The sequence below is a fragment of the Vombatus ursinus genome, unplaced genomic scaffold (assembly GCF_900497805.2).
Source record: "Vombatus ursinus unplaced genomic scaffold, bare-nosed wombat genome assembly UNPS02014861.1, whole genome shotgun sequence".
In the NCBI taxonomy this organism is placed as follows: domain Eukaryota; kingdom Metazoa; phylum Chordata; class Mammalia; order Diprotodontia; family Vombatidae; genus Vombatus; species Vombatus ursinus.
This window is the reverse complement of record NW_020954639.1, coordinates 9115941-9134373: the sequence shown is the minus strand read 5'-3', so window position 1 is coordinate 9134373 and position 18433 is coordinate 9115941. Positions and strand designations below refer to the sequence as shown.

Sequence of the window (18433 nt, the reverse complement as noted above, 5' to 3'; positions counted from 1 at the left end):
CTATGTCTTCTTGTAGTTTTATTTATTTTGTTCAATGGTTCCCAATTATATTTGAATCTAGCTCTGCCACATATGGGAGTGTTGTTGGCAGGAGCAGGCCAAGCCTTTGACACCTCAGCTTTAAAGCAGTAATCATATAATATGGTGCACCAAAGGGTCTCTGTATTTATGTCTTGCTCTTCTACAAAACTGTGAGAGTTCTTCAGCACGGGTACTGTCTTGTCAAATTTTTCATCCTCCCCAGAACCTAGTAGGAAGTCAATAAATATTTTTTTTTGTATTGCTTCTTATCTGCCTTGGAAACTAATTTTAATCAGTGTCCTAATACCTTTGTAATCCCCTTGTCCCAAAATGATAGCCAATAGGGGAGACCTGTACTAGTTGCTATACTAGTAACAGACTATAGGGGAAACTGAGGAAATGCTAACTGCAGACTTTCCATCTGACTTTTGGTCACAGAGAACTGGCTGCAATATAGTCCAAGGGCTTAGCCTAGAAGCAGGTGGCCTATGGATTATGTGCAAGGTGATTCACAGTAGCACAGCAAACATTATTGGGAAAAAAGGCCCTCACATTTGTGGACGGAAGACGTGCCCTGCCACTCTCTCTCGAAAACTGGTGGTTGTCTAGTCCTCTTCCAGACTCCTGGACAGGCTGAGAGCCTTAGGCTCAGGGAAGTGTTTCCCAAGGGGACCCCCTGACCACTCTTCTTCAGACAAGCTTGACTAAGCTTCCTGAATGCAGACACCGATCTATCCCTAACATCTCTAATAATTACGATTAGAGTAGCTGTCCTTGTATGAGATGAAAAGATAAGTGGTCTGAATTGTGACTCCATAGACCAGTCACTCCTGAGAAATATGAGCAATTAGGCTCTTGATATCCTTCCCCTCCCCCACCCCCAGCCTGGATGCACCACCTGTGACATGTCTAATCCCTTGTGGAACCCGTCAGGCATACAATCACCTTAAACCTGGATCTCCCATTTTTACAGTGAATCAACCCAGATAAAAACAAGACACTCTCAAGGGTCTGTTTCTTTTCAAAAACACATCCATAGAGCCCATTTGTCCAAGGAGCCCATAGTTCTGGGCAAACAGCATCCTATTAACCTCCATGGTGCCATGTGGCGATGAACATGTTCACCACTTTTACAAATGGGAAGCTGGGAAGAAGGGACATTCTTCTCTACTATTTGCCTGAGATTCCCAGATGAACAGAACTGGAAAGAGATTCCAGGTTTCCTGTCTCCCAATCCAGTTTGTTTATTCACCAAACTATAGCATTATCTGAAGTGGTCTTTTAACATACATTAAAAATTTAACCCAAGTATTGTCTGGTTACTCAGCTTCAGATAAATATTATATACACCACATACTTCATGATTTCATAATAGCTGACATTGATATAACACTTTATGGCTTAGATAGTGCTCTACTAAATCTATTTCTTTTGATCATCACAATAACCTGTGAGACAGGCAGCGCTGGCATTATTGTTCCCATTTTGCAGATTAGGAAACTGAGACTTTAATGATTTACTCAAAGTCCCATGACCAGTAAGTGACAAAGATACGATATGAATCCAGGTCTTCCAACAACAGATTCATTCTTTTTACCATACCACATAGGGGATAAAAAGGTAAGAAATTTATCCCCAGTTTCTAACATAAGAAGAATCCTGTGCTAAGTGAATATTATAGATTGTTCATGGTTTTTGCACAAATAAGTGCTCATTTATACCAACATACACACATTTAAAAATCACAGGTCTTTTCAACAGGACATGGCTTTTTGTCTTGTTTTACATTTCTGTGGGAAGTATTGCCTAGCCCTACATATAGGTAGGCAAGAGTTTGAACCAAAAAGGAGCTGGCAAGCATCTTCTATTAAACTTGGCATTTTAGAAGGCACTATCTAATTCCTTTTACTTGTAAAGGCAAAAGGAAACCATGATTATCCCCTTCCCCCGAATACTCTGTGGTGACTTAAGTTTAAAGAAAAAGAATGATCTTGACCTCTCAGATTTGGTGACTAACAGACTCAGTGAGGAGTGGATCAAAGTTATCAACTATAACCCTTGTTAATTCTGAACTCTTTCCCACAATTGATAGTGGATGGAGGCCAGAAGAAGTGTCTTTTCTGTTTTTGACCAGGAATCAGCACACTTCCAAGTAAACATAGCTTGCTTAACGGCACTCCTTAATAGGAATATATATTGTTTAACAATGAGACTACATAAAAGACCTTGGTGTGCTGGGCAGACAGAGCAAAGAGTTCCATCTCTGGCTTTCTGCTATTATTGAACATTGACCTAAATACCAGGCTCAAGTCCACCAACAAGAAAATGGGGGGGAGGGAGGCTTTTTGTGTGTGCATTATTTCCTGCCAACTCACTGACTCTCACAGTCAGGATTGATTACAAACACCCAATTAAGAGGCATCTGGAACATGATCTGAACACTAATCCTGTGTCTTGTTCTTCTTTATACTTAATTATCAACCCTAAGATGAGTATTAGAGCTTAATTAGGAAGTTTATTCTTTAAGCTTGTACCTGTATGTTGGCTCTTTGCTGAAGAAAGCAGCAAAAAGTACACTCAAAAACCGAGTATATAGTAGAAAGGAAAAGAAAGGGAGGGTACATCTAAGCCTTTTCTTAGAGGCCATTAAAAAAAGATAGCAGATTGGAAACACTAGCCACATGTTTTGGTTTGATAAAATTTACTTGTCTGTTTCTCTCTCTCTCTCTCTCTCTCTCTTTCTCTTTCTTTCTCTCTCTCTCTCCCTCCTTCTTCCCCTCTCTCTCTTTCTTCCTCTTTCTCTCTCACTCACATAAACACACACAAACACATTTTTAACTACAAAAATGACAGACAAAGCAACTTTGTTATTTTCAAAATTTTGTTCAGATCAAATTGGATTGCTTATAATAAGAAATAATAAAGAAAATTAATTGTTATTACACACATAGGACTTTGCTCATATTTAATCAGTGTTTTTTGGGAAAAAAGTCAAAGGAAAGAAAGCAGATAATTGTCTACCTCAATAGAAACTAGCTATACTCCAAGTGGTAACAATAAACTGGAACAGTGCTTTTCCCAGGAAGGGTTCATTCTCTGCCCACAGCATTCATTTTTCAATTGAAATGAACCTGTTGGTGGCCCTTTAAAATGTCATTCCCTTCATATTGCCCATCCTTGGGAACTCACTGGAGATCTATGCAGAGATGGAAGGATTCAGATAATGAAGAAAGATATTTGGGGAGCCTGACTTCCCTGTGCACTGGATGCCAGATCAATATTTTGTTGAGATTTCAATAAGGCTGTAGCTTATGCAACTCATACAAAGCTCAAAAATGTTTCTGCTAAAAGTAGATACTGACCAAAACTATGAAATGTTCCAATGGGACTGTTTTTTTTTTTCATTACAGAAAGAACAGCAGGCACTTTCTGGCTTCATTCTATAAGGTTTCAATGTCTCAGTGAGTTAAAAGTGCACTATCTACGGAAAATAGCAAAGTATTTGGCTTTAAACATCCTTTGAGTGCCATAAAACAAGGGCAATGTTTTTTCCTCTTCTCTTGGTTCTAGAGAATATACTCAAATATAAAATACTATTCATGAACAAAGACCAAAAAAAATGTATTTATGTGTCAAAATTAATAGATATATAATAGAACTATATTGTATACTCTATGAAAAAATGTTCCAAAATTTTTATATGCACCGTATTTTTCAAGCTTAGCCCTTATAATGATGTCACATATATTTTTTTTAAACTACAAGAACCTGTACTTTTCTTGGTTTGGGTTCTTGGTCCTCTACTTAATCATCAAACTATATGCATTTATTAAGGGTGTATTATGTGCAAGGAACTCCATAATGTCTGTTGACCTCCAGTCTCCCATCTCTAATTGCCTGTTGGACATCTTGAACTGGATGTCCTGAATGTATCTTAAACTCAACATATCCAAAACTGAACTCGTCTTTCCTCTCAAACCCTCCCCTCTTCTTAACTTCCCTGTTACTGCTGAGGGTACCCCCAACTTCCCAATCACCCAGGCCCACAATCCAGGTATCACCCTTGATTCCTCACTTACTTTTTTCCCCTATATCCAATCTGTTGCCAAGGTCTGTCAACATGACCAACATCTTTCATACTTCATTCTCTTTTCTAACACTGCTACACCACACTGGTGCAGGTCCTTATCACCTCGTACCTGGATTATTGCAATAATCTGCTAGTGGATCTGCCTGCCTCAAGTCTCTCCCCACTCCAATCTATCCTCCACTTAGTTATCTAACTGATATTTTCCTTAAGCATCTGACTGTGTCACCCCACTATTCATCAAACACCAATGGCTCACAGGATCAAATAGAAAATTCCTTTGTTTTGCATTCAAGGCCCTTCACAACTTAAACCTCCACCCTCCCCCACCCCCACTCTTCCAACTTCATACACCTTATGTACCTTATCTTCCTCCCCATAGATACTTTGCAATTTAGCGACACTGGTTTCTTGGCTGTGCATTATACAAGATACTCCATCTTCTGACTCTGGGCATTTTCAGTGGTTGTCCTCCATTCTTAAAATATTTCCCCCTCTTCATCTCTGCCTTTTTGTTTTTTCAAGTCCCCTCTCAAGCCTCACTCTCTACTGGAAGCCTTTTCCCATTCTTCCTTAATTATAGTGCCTTCTCTCTCTTGATTATCTCTAATTTATCCTATAAATTATATGTTTGGACATAGTTGTTTTCATGTTCTGTCTTCTATTAGCCTATGAGCTCCAGGGACTGTCTTTCACCTTTCTCTTTATCCTCAGCATTTACATAATGCCTGGCACTTAGTGTCTACTGATCACCAAGACAAGGTACCCTTAGCATGATGCCTGGCATATAGTAGGTGCTTAATAACCTACTACATGCCAGGTATCATGCTAAGGGTCAGGATACAAACACAAGCATAAAAGTTCTTGCCCTCAGGGAGTTTAACACATAAAGGGAGCTTAAAGGGAAGATATAGGTGGAAAGTACCCATGTGGGACCTAGTGACCACATCAGGGGAGTCCGAAGTGGAGCTGGGAGAGGAATAAAGGAGAGTTTCCCTGAGCCCTTCCTCAAAATGAAGGTTCTGGGACAAACTTACCAGGGGAGGTATGGAGGGATGGGTGGAGTTCTGTGGAGGGATATTCTAGGATGAGGAGGCCACAGGTACAGAAGGGAACTTCCAGCCACCAGCTAGGGCATAGTGGTAAAGTCTAAATGGTTAGAAGCAGAGCAGGAAGAGTTATCAAAGGTGAAAAACTCATTGCCCCATAGCCATGGTGTCAAACACCTCTTAGCTTTGTAAGGACGATCATCAGATAACAGACATAGGGTCTGTCATGAAGTCCCCACTCAAAGTCTTTCTAGCTTGAAGAGCTTGATATCCATTGGTACAGCCCTCAAGATCCAACGTTTATGTATGCTTTTGTCAAGGGCCATGAATACAATGAATTAAATTAAATTAGCAAAATGTCAACATTAAATAGGTAATTTCTTTGAAGGAAGTGACTGTATCTTACCTTTTCATTTCTTGCAGTACCTGGGATTAATCCTCGCACATAGTAGGTGCTGAATAAATATTGGCTGAATTGAAAGAACAATTTCTACAGATAGTCCAAGTTGGAGTCTTAGGGTTTTTTCTTTTTTAATATAAAAAAGTGCAACTTATTCCTGTTGTTTTCCTTTAGATTTTAAAAACAAAGACCTGAATATAAATTTCTATTTAACTTTAACATCAGTAATGAAAATCTCTATGAAACTAAAATTAAAGTTAACTGTACACAAATTTTCCCTTTGAATGCAAATGTCAAAAAAAAAAAAACTTATTAATCATTCCACAAAAGAAAAGATTGTTTTCTACACAGGAGGCTGAGGAGCTTTAAAGGAAGAATGCTATAGGCTAGCCCATTCATATTCTCCTATAAAACAACACTATTGTATCTGGTCATGAAGTCTATAATTTCTCAGTAAGAAGAGCACTACTGGGCTTTTCCTCCCACCCTCTCTAGGTCTTTTCTTTTGGAGCTTCACATTCATTTTCTTAATGTTTTTAACCCAATGTCTGTGAAATTTTTATTGCTCCCCAGATGACGACATCTGATCTGAATGTAACCACACACCTCTTCGCTCAACAGCATTTGTCACAAACCATTATAAATTATCATGCTGATAGTTTGCATTGCTGGGAAACCGGAAAAGTTCCATAAATTCTAACTACTGTATCAGTGACATTCTTGTTTATTATACAGATATAAAGTTTTATGAGATTCAAGATGTCTGCTTTACCACAGAAAGGAAACCTTAACGGAGTAAGACCCAGCTAACCTAATGTAAACACCAAAAGCCATTTACAACATAGAGCAGGCATTAAAATGTTCTGAGCAATGCTTCACCAGATGCTTCATGGGTCAGTTTCCCTCTTTCTCTCTCACTTTCAACTGTCTCTTCACAAACAAGCAAGTTTTTACTGGTGTAAAAAGGAAAAGGTACCTTCCTTCTCCTTCCTTCTATACCTCCTTCATTGTCTACTTACTATCTCTACCCTTGCCCCCATATTAAAAAAAAAAGTTAGCACAACTAACTTTCTGGGAGATTGTAAACCCCTCTGAACCCTACACATAGACATTATACAATCTCCGAGTCATTAATAACCATAACCTGTTACAATTGAATTTAACAATTCATTTTTCTTGGATTATAAGGGAATCGTCCCCCCACACTGTTAACAGAGTGACTGTAAGGATGAGTTCTCTCCATCACCTTTAAAATAAGAAGTCAGTTCCTTAGTTCAGTCATGCAATATAATACAGAGACCTTTCAGTGGAAGGCTGTGACTACTACAGTGGTTGATTGCAACACTGAATTTCCGGAATGTTTTCCCACTAATCCTGTCCTTAGGATATTGTTCCATTAGTCCTGACTTACTCATTGTGAAAGTCTAATTACTTCTCTATCTTCAATCCCCACAAATGGCAATTGCTGACTTGGCACTCTATGATTCTCCTCAAAGGGTTTTTATCTTAGACCCACCTGCTCCTGCTTTTATAGCGTAAACGTTGGCCATTCTCCATTGAAATCCTACTTGGATGCCTGATCGTGGCATGGACATAAACCTGGGTTCTCAAAGAAGATGACCAAAGTCCTAGGCTCTGGCATCTCCTGCTATTTTGGAAGAATTTCCAATACAGCCTGGCAATGGATTGTTGATCAAAGACTGGCTTAGCTAAGTGCAGAGAGGTTGGCCATCAGGTGATATTGCTTTTCTGAGAGTGGGGGCAGTGTTAAAAGGAGGAACTGGGTCTATAATAACTCAAGAAACCACCTACTAAAGCAGAGTGTGATTTGTGCCAATGGAGGAAATACCCACACTCTCAAAAAATCACACATTGTCCAAAGTATTAAACTTATTTAAGCTGGCCAAAACAAGAAAATGACATGTAAATTCCATGCGGTGAAATGCCATTAAATTTTAATTTGCAAGATAGCCCTAAAGTATTAACCATTACAATTACTAGATATATTAGGATTTCTAAGTTTTAAATATGTAGTTACTAATTAAAATTCTGGGAATGATATAATGAAAATAAAAATGCTTAACATTTGAGGACTGCTTTTAGTTTTCCAAATCAATCAATCAATCAACTAACATTTATTAAGCACCTACTCTGTGCCAGGTACTTTGCTAGACATTCTCAAAACAAAGATAACAAATGAAGTGATTCTTGCTCTCAAGATGCTTACATTCCATGGAGGAAAGTAAGGTGTACATAAATATACATAAAATGAATACAAACCAAATGCCAAGCAGTTAGGGACAGAGGACTCCAGCAGCTGGAGGTGCTTCTACATGTATGATCTCATTTTATTGAAATAACAATCTTATGAGATAGGTAAAACATGTAACTCCACAAGGAAACTGAGGCACAGAATGATTAGGTGAGTTGCTTAAGATCAAACTGTTTGCTAGGGGAAGAGTTGAAATCAGAACCCAATGCAGTCTGACTCTTTCAACTATGCTTCCTGAAGATGTTTCACTTGTGAACCTTTATATTACTACTGAATTTTTGCCCAAGGATCCAATTTCTTCAAAAATATTTCTGCTTCCCTCCTCCTTCCAAGGTACCAAGAAAATTCTTCCCAATATTAGGTGCCAAATCACTATCAACAAAAGCTGCTAGATGGGGCAGCTAGGTGGCGCAGTGGATAGAACACTGGCCCTGAAGTCAGGAGGATGTGAGTTCAAATCCGGCCTCAGACTAAACACTTGACACTTACTAGCTGTGTGACCCTGGGCAAGTCACTTAATCCCAACTGCCTAAAAACAAACAAACAAAAAAAAAAACAAAAAAACAAAAGCTACTAGTTATGTCTTCTACCTACCTAAGACATGAAAAATGTGGCCACACTTGCAGAATTTACTCCCATTATCTCTGTTGTATGCTAGCATACTATTTTGTATGGCAGGCAGAGGAGAGTCAGAGGTTGATCTTTCTGCACATTTGAAATTCCCATTAGTTACAAGGTCAAGGAGCAACATTGCATAATATAGTACAAAACTACTCATCTCTAACATTACTCTCTTTCTCTCTCTCCTCCCACTAAATTCAACATACCAGTTTTTTGTGTAGGTCAAGAGGTAGCAACTTAGAACTAAACCATAAACACAATTATTCAGAAAATGTCATTCCCCCCCCCACCGCCCCCAAATCTGTCTGTTCAGCTAGCCCTGGCTGGATGACCTTAGGCAAGTAACTTACTGTAAAATGAGTGAGATGGATTCTCTATAATTGGATGGATTCTCTTCCTCCAGACTTAACATTCTGCAGTTGTGTGATATAGCCTTCTTAGCCTCACTAATTTTTTTTTCAAAATCACTGATATTATTCCTTTTTAGAAATTTAAATTTCCCCTACTTCTTAATTCTCATTCTCTCTCTCTCTCTCTCTCTCTCTCTCTCTCTCTCTCTCTCTCTCTCTGTCTCTCTGTCTCTCTGTCTACCCTTTATTGACTTCCAATGTTGAAACTTCTAACAAAGTGGAAACTCCTTAGAATTCCTGTGTTATACATACATATGGTAATAATTTACAGATCAAGAAATAGGAAATAATTTAGACTCAAATCCAAAAGTACCTTACTTACTGGAATAAATACAAGATGCAAAAAGGTTTCTTACAGGAAATGTCTACTGGAGTATGGGCATTAAGAAGCAACCAAATAAGCAGGAGACTAGGTACTCAGGTTGTCTAGGTGACAGGCACTACAAATTCACCCAGCAGAGCAAACTATAGCAAATTCCCTGTTGTCTGGCATTCTGATCAGCAAAATACTCTATGAACTGATATTTCTAGACTTATATGCTGTAATGTTTATGAATTACCTAACTGAAGCTCAAGCAATAATCTGAAGCAAGAGGCAGCATGGCGAGAGGATAGCATGTTGGCACTGGTGTCAGGAAGACCCAGGTTTAAATCCTACTTTGGACACTTACTAGCTGTGTGGCTTTGGGTCAGTCATTTAACCTCTTTCAGCCTCAGTTTCCTCATTTGGAAAATGGTGGCAGGAAGAGGCAAGGGTAAGACTCCATATCCTTTAAGGTCCCTTCCAGGTCTAAATCTATGATTCCCTTCTAGCTCTAAATCTGTGATCTTTGTAGTGCTTATGGATCATCAAATAAAGATGAATGTTATTTATAGCACATTTTCTTATATTTTAATTCTTTGACAATTTTTACCCATCTATGTATTTACAATAACTCTCCATTAACCGGAACATTGGATTAAACAGAATACTTCATTTTCCCCATGCTGCCCTATAACAGTATATTTACTAAAATAACTCTGCAAATGGTTGAAAAATGCTATTGGTGTGAATGTTTATACATTTTATATAACATCATAATTTGTAGTATTATCCTTTTTAGAAGAAAAGGTCCTGTGTGTGTGCAAGAACAATAAACAGAATTTACTTAATAATAAATGTGCCTAGATAACAAGGATTTTTTTCTTATTGACGTGGCTGCATACAACGCATTATAAGTGAGAGACTGTTCTTTAAACTAGAGGAGACTGTCATTCCCCAAGAAACATTACAGATTTGACACCTAAATAGTTTTCTCCCTCCCTTGATAGAAAGATTTCTATGCCTGAATTCCACAAATGATTGATATGAATACCAATTCACACCTCTGGAGAGTAGAGACAAGAGTATAGGTAAGGCTATAGCATATAATGATGTGAATAAGACAGACAGGAGGACTACTAAGTATCCACAGTAGATAAACAAACACTAAATTGAGCTGAATGCAGTATTTAATCATATTCAAAGCACACCTCACCTAGAGTTGCTCGATAGTGGATAAGGCAAACATATATCAAAAAGCAGAATAGATAACCTGGGTTATTATTACAAAGAAATTAAATTTACATATATCCTCCTGATAAGTCAAGATTTTTTTTAATCATACCTATATGTGGAAATGTCTTTTGTTTTAATAATGAAGTCAGGCATAATTGGACCCTTTAACAAATTAACAGAAAAACTAAGTTGAAGCACTTAGAATTCTACCCTTTCCTGGAAATGGGAAAAGACACTGTCCCATATTTGTGACACCAATTGAATCAATTTTTGCACTTAGACACTGATTTTTAGAATGTCTTCATAAAAAGTCATTATTTACTCTACCAGAAAATTCACTTATCCTATTTTTACCACTATATGACTTATTGTCATCCAATACAATTTATGGTTTCCCACATCAAGCATAAATAAGATATATAGTTCTTAAATAGTAAAATGTTCCATAGATTTGCTAAAAATGTCTGACCTCGCTGTTTGTGGTTGCTGTAAATTTTAGTGCCTCGCAATTTTTCATAAAAATGCTAACCAGAGATTTTATTTACTATTCTCATACCCCTCCAAGAAAAAAAGAAATGACTGAAACACTAAGAACTTAAACAGCAAAAATTAACAGGCTCCTTCCTACATTAGAGAAAAAGGAGACAGAGATTACAAAATTAAAGATAATCTTGCAGGATTTGAGACTCAGAAGTCAGTAAAGATAACCTTCATATCTTATACCACTAACATATGATCTGGTCTGGCTTCAGATGCTTCTTAATTCATTTATAAACCATCTTGCACACATCAGCTGTTTTTTCCCCCTTTTCTTCCTTTCTACTTTGGCTCTCCCCATAGACATTTCTGACCACTAGATGGTGCCATAGTGCCCTGTTCGGATTAGCCGACTTACTTGCAGTCTCTGTCTTCCAAATCAAAGTGAGGATTGAAGTTGATCATAATTCTCTGGTATGGGTCTGGAGCCTGAATCAGCCACTCACATTTTTCGCTTGGGTGATAAGAATGAGGATAACCAGGAGAAGTAAGGTACCCAGGACTCACAATTTTTATATTATCACCACATTTACCTGGAATGAAAATAGCATGCTTTTAATTCATCTTTTCCTTACAAATGACAGTTTGACAGTCTAGCTTTCTTGACAATTTATCAGTTGTTAAACTTTCCAGAACTTTATTTTTTCAGGGAAACTTTTCGGTGACTTTTCCCCCAGGTTCTTCAAGTATTGTTGTCTGAAATAGTTCTAACAAGATCATCATTTGATCTCCCAAGCACTTGCACAGTATAGAGAACTTTCTTTGAAAGCAAACATTCCAAAGGGGAATTTTTTTCAAAGTTCTTTCCGCAGAAAAAGATCTTCCAGCATTAAAAACATTAAATCCCCTCAATTGATGTTAACACGGTCCCGAGGGGGCTTCTGCTAGACTTAATTATCTCCAAGAAGTGTAATCTTATTAAGTAACAAGTTCTAAGTGGAAGGTGACTAAGAGATGCAGTTTGACCCCCTGTGTTGCTTTTTGATGATAAGCCTGGTCTGTGTCATTGGTCATTGGGGACCATCTTCATAGACCTTGCTTTCAGCCAAACCTTCTTGTGTTTTATCAGTTCATAAATCTCAGTACTTTCAAGCTATCTCTGTCCCTGAAACACAGACTGAGCAGAGAACAAAGTGTTTTTAGTGAACCAGAAATAATTCTGCATTATTTCTCTGAGTAAAGTTGCTCAGGCCTGGAGACTAGATCAAAGTAATGGTGCAGAAAGAAAAATAAATAATCACACAGCTTTATTTCTAATTACCTAACTGTTGGACAGTCAATGTCAGGAAGTATAGGTGCCACATATGGTAAGCCACAGCCTAACATCCTGGGAAAGGTGGGCTTAACGGTTTTGAGACTCATCATTTCCAAAAGCCAAATGTTGGCTTGATCGCCAAGAGCTAAATAAACCAGTCTCTGAGGCTGCTTTATTTTATTGTTCCGTGTCGATTTTCATTGTCACTTTTTATGATGGATTTCATACTAGAGAGCTCCAGCTTGAAAGGCTGCCACATTTACTGATGCTTAATTTTTAGCAATAAAAAAAAATCTGTGCATAAACTATGGAAGAGGAACAGGTATGACACCAGTGAAATATATAAGCCTATCAATCACAACTTTTCAGTAATAGTATATATAGATTTTAATATGGCATCTAATAGATTCCCTGTGGAAAAAGAATGGCGTTCTTTGCTCTCAGCATGAATTTATAAATGTACAGAATTTTATTACAGGAAAACCAGGTCAAATGGAAATGAAAGATGAAATGCACATCAAAAATGCATAAAGCTACATGCATTACAGAAATCATTTCCCATAAATTAGAGAGAAAGAAGACAATATAAATTCTATTGTTTTCTCAATCACTGGATGTTTCTAACCATGATTCTTGGACTAGAGTAGACTTATGTTGGTTTCTCCTCTTTTTTTTTTTTTTTTTTGGCTTTTAAAAGCCTTGTGCTTGCCAAGACCAAGCCATGTTGCGACTGGAGTTCAACATCTCGGCTAATGATCATATTGGACTCTGTTATGTGATTCTACTGAGAGTCTTGCATTATTCTAAATTTGCCGAGAACTTGGAAAGTGACCCCATCTCATTAAGTCTCCTCCAGCTCTGTGCAAACAACATGGCAGAATCTGGCATCTGTTAAAAGAGTGAAATAAAACAGCTCTGCTCCTAGTCACTTGACAAGAGTCCCTTCAGAAGACGATTAGGTGGGCTCAGTACCACCAATGCTCTTTAATCTGTGACTTCTGAGAAAGTGACAGTATAATAAGATAACTGGACTGCTAGACTCCCTGGCTCTGTTAAATCTCTCTAACAGTTGATTAAGAAAGAGCAATTTCTAATGACTCAGGACCATTAGTCCTAAATAAGGTTAATGAATTAATTTAACAGGCACTGGCATTTGGGAAGAGGTGTATGTGGCTTTAGGAGCTCTGATAAGTTAAAGAGGATGGCCTTGGTGACTCCACTGTTTCCGCAGTTTCACCCCCCTCCCCCAAACTCTAACTGATTGATCGGCTGCATCTCTGTTTCTTTACCAGTCCCCATTACTCCTGTTAAGCATTTGAAAAAATATGACATCGTAGTTGCTATGTAATTTTCTACAACCTTTTGCATTTGATTTCAAATCCACTATCAGTGCACTTCTCTTACCATACATACCAAGTCTGCCATGAATGGGGAAAAAAAAGGCTGTGAATTTCCAAGGACTGGTCAGTTGAACTCACTCAAATGGAAGAGGAAATTATCTCACCCCCCTCCCATGCCCTTGCTATGAGAGTTCAGAAAGATACCACCAACTGGAGTTCATTAATAAGTCACAAATTAACATTCACACATTTTTGCTTTCCTAGCATATTTGCGAGAACACTGGTAGTTGCGGGGGGGGGGGGGGGGGGGGAAGAATCTATTGCTTAAATCACACAGACTCCTGAAAACATATTAGGGAGATTAACTTCCATCATAAAACCCTGATTTAAATTCTTCTCAGTATAAAACACTCCACTTGTGGTCTCTTATTAAAACAATATACCACAATAAGTAGTAGATGTTCTTTTCTTCTAATTACTTTGATTGAAATCCAAGTCAGGCAAAAGCAAATATTTGATAATTAGTTAATAATAATTGCTGAAGGCTTAACTGAAAAGGGATTTTCACATCCCAGTCTTCACCTACTTTAAAGTGAGGGGCAAACAATCCTATAGCCAGATCACATTTAAAAACATTATTTATGTTACTCGGTCCTGTTTATAGCCCACACATTCTGTCATTTACTTAACCCGAAGAGGTTTTAAAACCAAACCGAACTGTAGGGATTTTCAGATAGGCTCGTCTCCTATACCGTATTTATCAAACTCCTTTATTGACACTACGTAACTTTCATTCAAACTCCAGACTTTCATGACAGGATTAGGGGACAGATGACTAGGAGCACTCGGAAAAACACACATTCCACATCAGTACCTGCAGACACACACCAGAGGCTGCTGGATATTTAGGATACTAAGAGGGCTAGGAAGTTTCCTCTTTAAAGTGTTCATTTACTTTCAGCAGCCACCAAAATTTTGAAAGGGATTCTCATCTAATTGCCTTTGGGAGGAAACATTATTACGATAATTGGTGCGCTGATCTGGTAAGGTAGGCAGTTTTGCTTTGTAACAGGGGAAGAGAGGAAACACACACACACACACACACACACACACACACACACACACACACACGTACGTTCCGAAATCCTCTTGATGTAAAACGTTTAACATTTTCTCCTCCCCCACTCCACAAAAAAAGTTTCCTTTAGGCCACGAGAAGGCTAGTGAGTGCCTGAGTCTCGAGTAGCTGTGGCGAGGTGCCCACCCAGCTAGAAGGCGCAGGCGACTCCTCACTCCGAGCAGCACCCACCCTGGGCTCCTGCGCCCTCCAGCCCGGGGCCCAGCAGCGTGCGTGCGGCTGTCAGACGCGCCTCTCCGGCCGCCTGCTGTCACTTACCGTTCCGAACCGCGCTGGCAAGGGCTACAGTGAGCGCGGCACAGTGCAGGACGAGCAGCCCCCAATCCATTCTCCTCAACTAGGACGCAGAGAGCCTCGGGCAGAGAAAAAGACCCGGGGAGGGGGCGAAGGAGACAAATAGAAGGGGAGGGCAAAAGGGAAAGGGGGGAAAAAAAACTCCCTCCCCCGATAGTCTCAAATCCTCCCGCAGCTTGAAAATCCTTCAGGTTGACTTGGAGAAAAGCAAGCAGCAGCGGAACACTGCCTTGATCCGGGAGAAATGCTTCTCTTTTTGTGTCTCAAGTCGCCTGCATCCTGTCATTTAGCTCCAGTTTCCTCTCTCTTTTCCCACACTTGTTCCTCTTCCAAGAGCCGCTGCCCGGGCCATTTCCAAAAAAAAAAAAATCCAAATGTGTGGGTGGGTGGAGGAGGTCTCGGTGTTGGAGGGAGGGAGAAGGGAGACACGGGTAGCCTAAAGCCAAATTCCAAAAAGGAAAGAAGGGAGAAAATCCGATGTCTTTTTTTTTTCCTTGACCCCCCTTGAAACTGACGAGATCGCGCCCAGGGGAGGTCCGGGGGGCTGTCTGCGGGAAGGAGAGAAGCAAGCAATTGAAAAGATGAGCCGAGACAGAGAGGAGTTTCACAAACTGCACACCCGCCTCTTTTTCCCCTCCCCTCTCTCCTTCCGTCTTCCCCTCCCCTCCCCTCCTCTCCCCTTTTCCTCCCTTTTCCCCTCCCTCTTTCCCCGATAAGCTCGCTTGTAATCGCCTGACAAGAGACAGGGAGCAGAATAAGTTTCCCTCAGTGTTTTTCTCCGTCAGTCGGTCTGTCTCTGAGTCCCGGCTAGGGTTCTCTAAGCGTAGGAGGTGTATATGTGGAAGGAGGGCGCCAGGGGCAATGGGTCTCAGTGCCAACTAATAGGCAGTCTCTCCTTGGGCAGTGAAAAGAGAAGGGCACAGCGAGCAAGGCAAGGCAGAGCCTCCGTGTGACCTGCCTGTAGGATGCTGTTCGCTCCGGGGTTGAAGGGACCCGGGAGATGGGTCCAGGGTAGTGGCGGCGGCCGCAGCAGCAGAGAGAGGGACTCCGAATCCTGGAGGAGAGGAGTGCGAAGCGCCCCGGAGGCGGCAGCTTGTTCTTGCAACTCACAAGCCGTCTGCTGCTGCTGTTGCTGCTGCCTCCGCTGCCACTGCTGAAGGAGGAACGGGGTTTGTCTGCACCCAACCCAGCAGAGACGCAGCTGTCCCAGCCCCCACCCCTGCCTTCCTGACCTCTCCAGCCCCCATAGTGGTCTCAGGAGCTCCAGTGTCGGTTGGAGGAGAGGTGGACTGCGCCTTCCCCACCCGCAAAGATAGGGTGGGGGTTGGCAGCCAGTTCTACTGAAAGCCAAGTGAGATCGATTAAGCGTAAGATGCCCATCTGCCTCAAGAGACAACTCGGGGTAGGGCGTCGGAGCGAGCAGCTTAGGGGGTAACCCAGCCTACACGACTCGGTGCCCGGGGCGCTGCCCACCCACTCCATTGTTCAGGGTCTCGGGTGCCCTGTAGTCCATGGGTGGAGAGGAAAGGAGGACAGTAGGGGGAATCTGGATCCAAGTGTATATATAACTGTCACCCAGCCCCACCCGTTCATTCTTCTCATGATCCCAGGTGCTCCTCGTTCCTATTTTAATGGCACCAAGCCTACTGTGGCCCTAGATTCCCAGGGGGAACGAGAGGAGGAACCTCTGTCCACTTCTACTGGGCGTTCGCTGCACCCTTCCAGCAACAGGCAAGGCACATGTCCTCTAGCTTCTCTCCCCCCCCCCCCACTCCCGCCCAACTCTCGTCCCTCTCGGGAGGGGTGTTCACACTAGCAGTTGACTGGCCCCTGGTTCCCTCACCCTAGGATTCCTCCTAGCTCATTTCACAGATAGCCGCTATTGAAGATCATCAGTGCACCAGAGTATATAAAATATTTCACGTGGAATAAACAGGCGGAGACCAAGGGATCAGGCACTCTAGGTAGACGGTTGCCCCCGCGGATACCCGCGGAAGGAGGATGTTTTGGAAACCGTGAGGTCACGGCGTTTCCCCAGTGTTTGGCGCTTACTGACACACCCCGAAATCGGGACTTATTCCGACTTGGCACGCGAGAGGGAGATCTGTCAAGGGCAATTTACAGAGAGCTGGAAAAGGAGACTAGACAAGGAGCCCAGGATCCTGGCCGAACAACCAGGGAGTGCAGAGAACAAGTGGGAATCACGCGTCTCCTCCGCGAGCACTAGGGGCGTTGGTTTCAAATCCCGAAATAGTGGTGCCCAGAGAAATACTCTCAGTGCTGGGTCCCCGCGCTGTTTGTCTATCTCCTTGGGGGCTAGAGGATGAACTGGTACGTCAGTTTCAAGCCCAGCCCAAAGCACTCACCCAAACTGCCTGCTGTCTCCCCTGCCCCCGGAGCATTTCCCCTTGCGCCGCCTGCTGAGCACCTCTCACCCAATCTCCTCACCTGAGACCCCGACCAACCCTGCCCCCGGCACGCCTCCTTGCCCATCTCCAGCCCTCAGATCCGCCCCTACTCCCGCCTCCCCAAAGGAGGCCGCTGGAGGCGCTGCTAGGGAAGCTAGACTCTGGCTAGGGTGCCGGCGCTAGGGAAGCGAGGATAGGATGTCTGGTGGCTTTGTAGTAACAAGGCATAACGCAGCCTTGCCCACCTGACCGAAAAGCGGGAAAGGTTCCTTCCCTGAACCCCAGGCTGGCGTTCTTTCTTGTCCTTCTATCTCCACATCTCTCTTCCTCCTTTCTTCCTCTTCTCTCCAGCCAGCCTAGTAACTCAGCTCCTAATGTTCTACACGGAGCCCCGCCAGGAACACAAAGGTCTGAGGGTCTGCTCGAACTTCAGCACGCCCCTCTTTCCACCACCCATTCAGAGGCAGAGACAGAAAAACAACCCTAGGGTTCAGGCAGGTTGACAAATGGTTGGGCCGGTTGGAGGGGTGGGAGATTAGAGTGTCCTGGGGACATCCGGGAGTCAGCTCAGTCTGTGCTCAGCCAGTGTTTGTCCCTGTAGTCCGGCACATTCAAGGCTGAGCCAAGCGGGCACGCAAAGAATAACCTTGCTCCTGTTTTTTTTTTTTTCTGTCTGTTTTTAGAAAAGTGCTAGTTCCCTCTTCTTTCCTTGCTGAGTACTGCCTTCCTATCATCTACCCCCCAAAATATGAGATTTGAGATGCCCTTCTATGCCACCCTACCCCCTGGCAGAACTGTTTGATGGATTCAAAGCAAACTATTCGCTTTTCCTTCTCACCAGCTATGGGCATTTGTGAACTCCTTCCTCCGACCACCTTAAAAAAAAAAGGAATAAACTCTGTAATATGGATAAATCCTGATTTCCAAGTCCTGTTATTCTCCTTAGGCCCACCCCTTAAATCCTGCCACGATTTGCTAGTTTTAGCAGACCAGGCTGGGGCTTTTGTTCCAGCCTCCCCTTGATTTCCCCACACGCCTGCATGGGGGTTGGTTCAGAGTAAACT

At 41.7% G+C, this 18433-nt stretch overlaps 2 protein-coding genes across 6 annotated transcripts in view; both read right to left on the bottom strand.

The window, feature by feature from the left end:
• The window catches only part of NRP1 (neuropilin 1), a 182763-nt gene extending 167268 nt beyond the window's left edge, over nt 1-15495 (bottom strand). For 2 of the 5 annotated variants that reach the window (XM_027841555.1, XM_027841557.1), the window contains exons 1-2: nt 14926-15320; nt 11293-11467 (exon numbers count right to left, since the gene is read on the bottom strand). In XM_027841555.1, the coding sequence (XP_027697356.1) occupies nt 11293-11467; nt 14926-14995 (245 nt within the window). In that variant the 5' untranslated portion in view covers nt 14996-15320. Of the gene's footprint in view, nt 1-11292; nt 11468-14925 lie in introns of all 5 variants that reach the window. The other 3 variants (XM_027841559.1, XM_027841558.1, XM_027841556.1) reach the window with 3 other exon arrangements.
• On the bottom strand, nt 15208-16474 carry LOC114027495. The gene is made up of 3 exons (XM_027841565.1): nt 16407-16474; nt 15920-16301; nt 15208-15509 (listed from the first exon to the last, which is right to left on the bottom strand). The coding sequence occupies exons 1-3, from the start codon at nt 16472-16474 to the stop codon at nt 15225-15227; spliced, it is 735 nt and encodes a 244-aa protein (XP_027697366.1). The 3' UTR covers nt 15208-15224.
• Nucleotides 16475-18433: the final 1959 nt, after the last annotated feature.

Coding starts and splice junctions, on each gene's coding strand:
- LOC114027495 (XM_027841565.1), bottom strand. CDS start 16,474: ATGGACTACAGGGCACCCGAGACCCTGAACAATGGAGTGGGTGGGCAG. Junction 16,302..16,406: donor CGCCCCGGGCACCGAGTCGT/GTAGGCTGGGTT, acceptor CTTGGCTTTCAG/TAGAACTGGCTGCCAACCCC. Junction 15,510..15,919: donor GAGCGAACAGCATCCTACAG/GCAGGTCACACG, acceptor TCCTTCCCGCAG/ACAGCCCCCCGGACCTCCCC.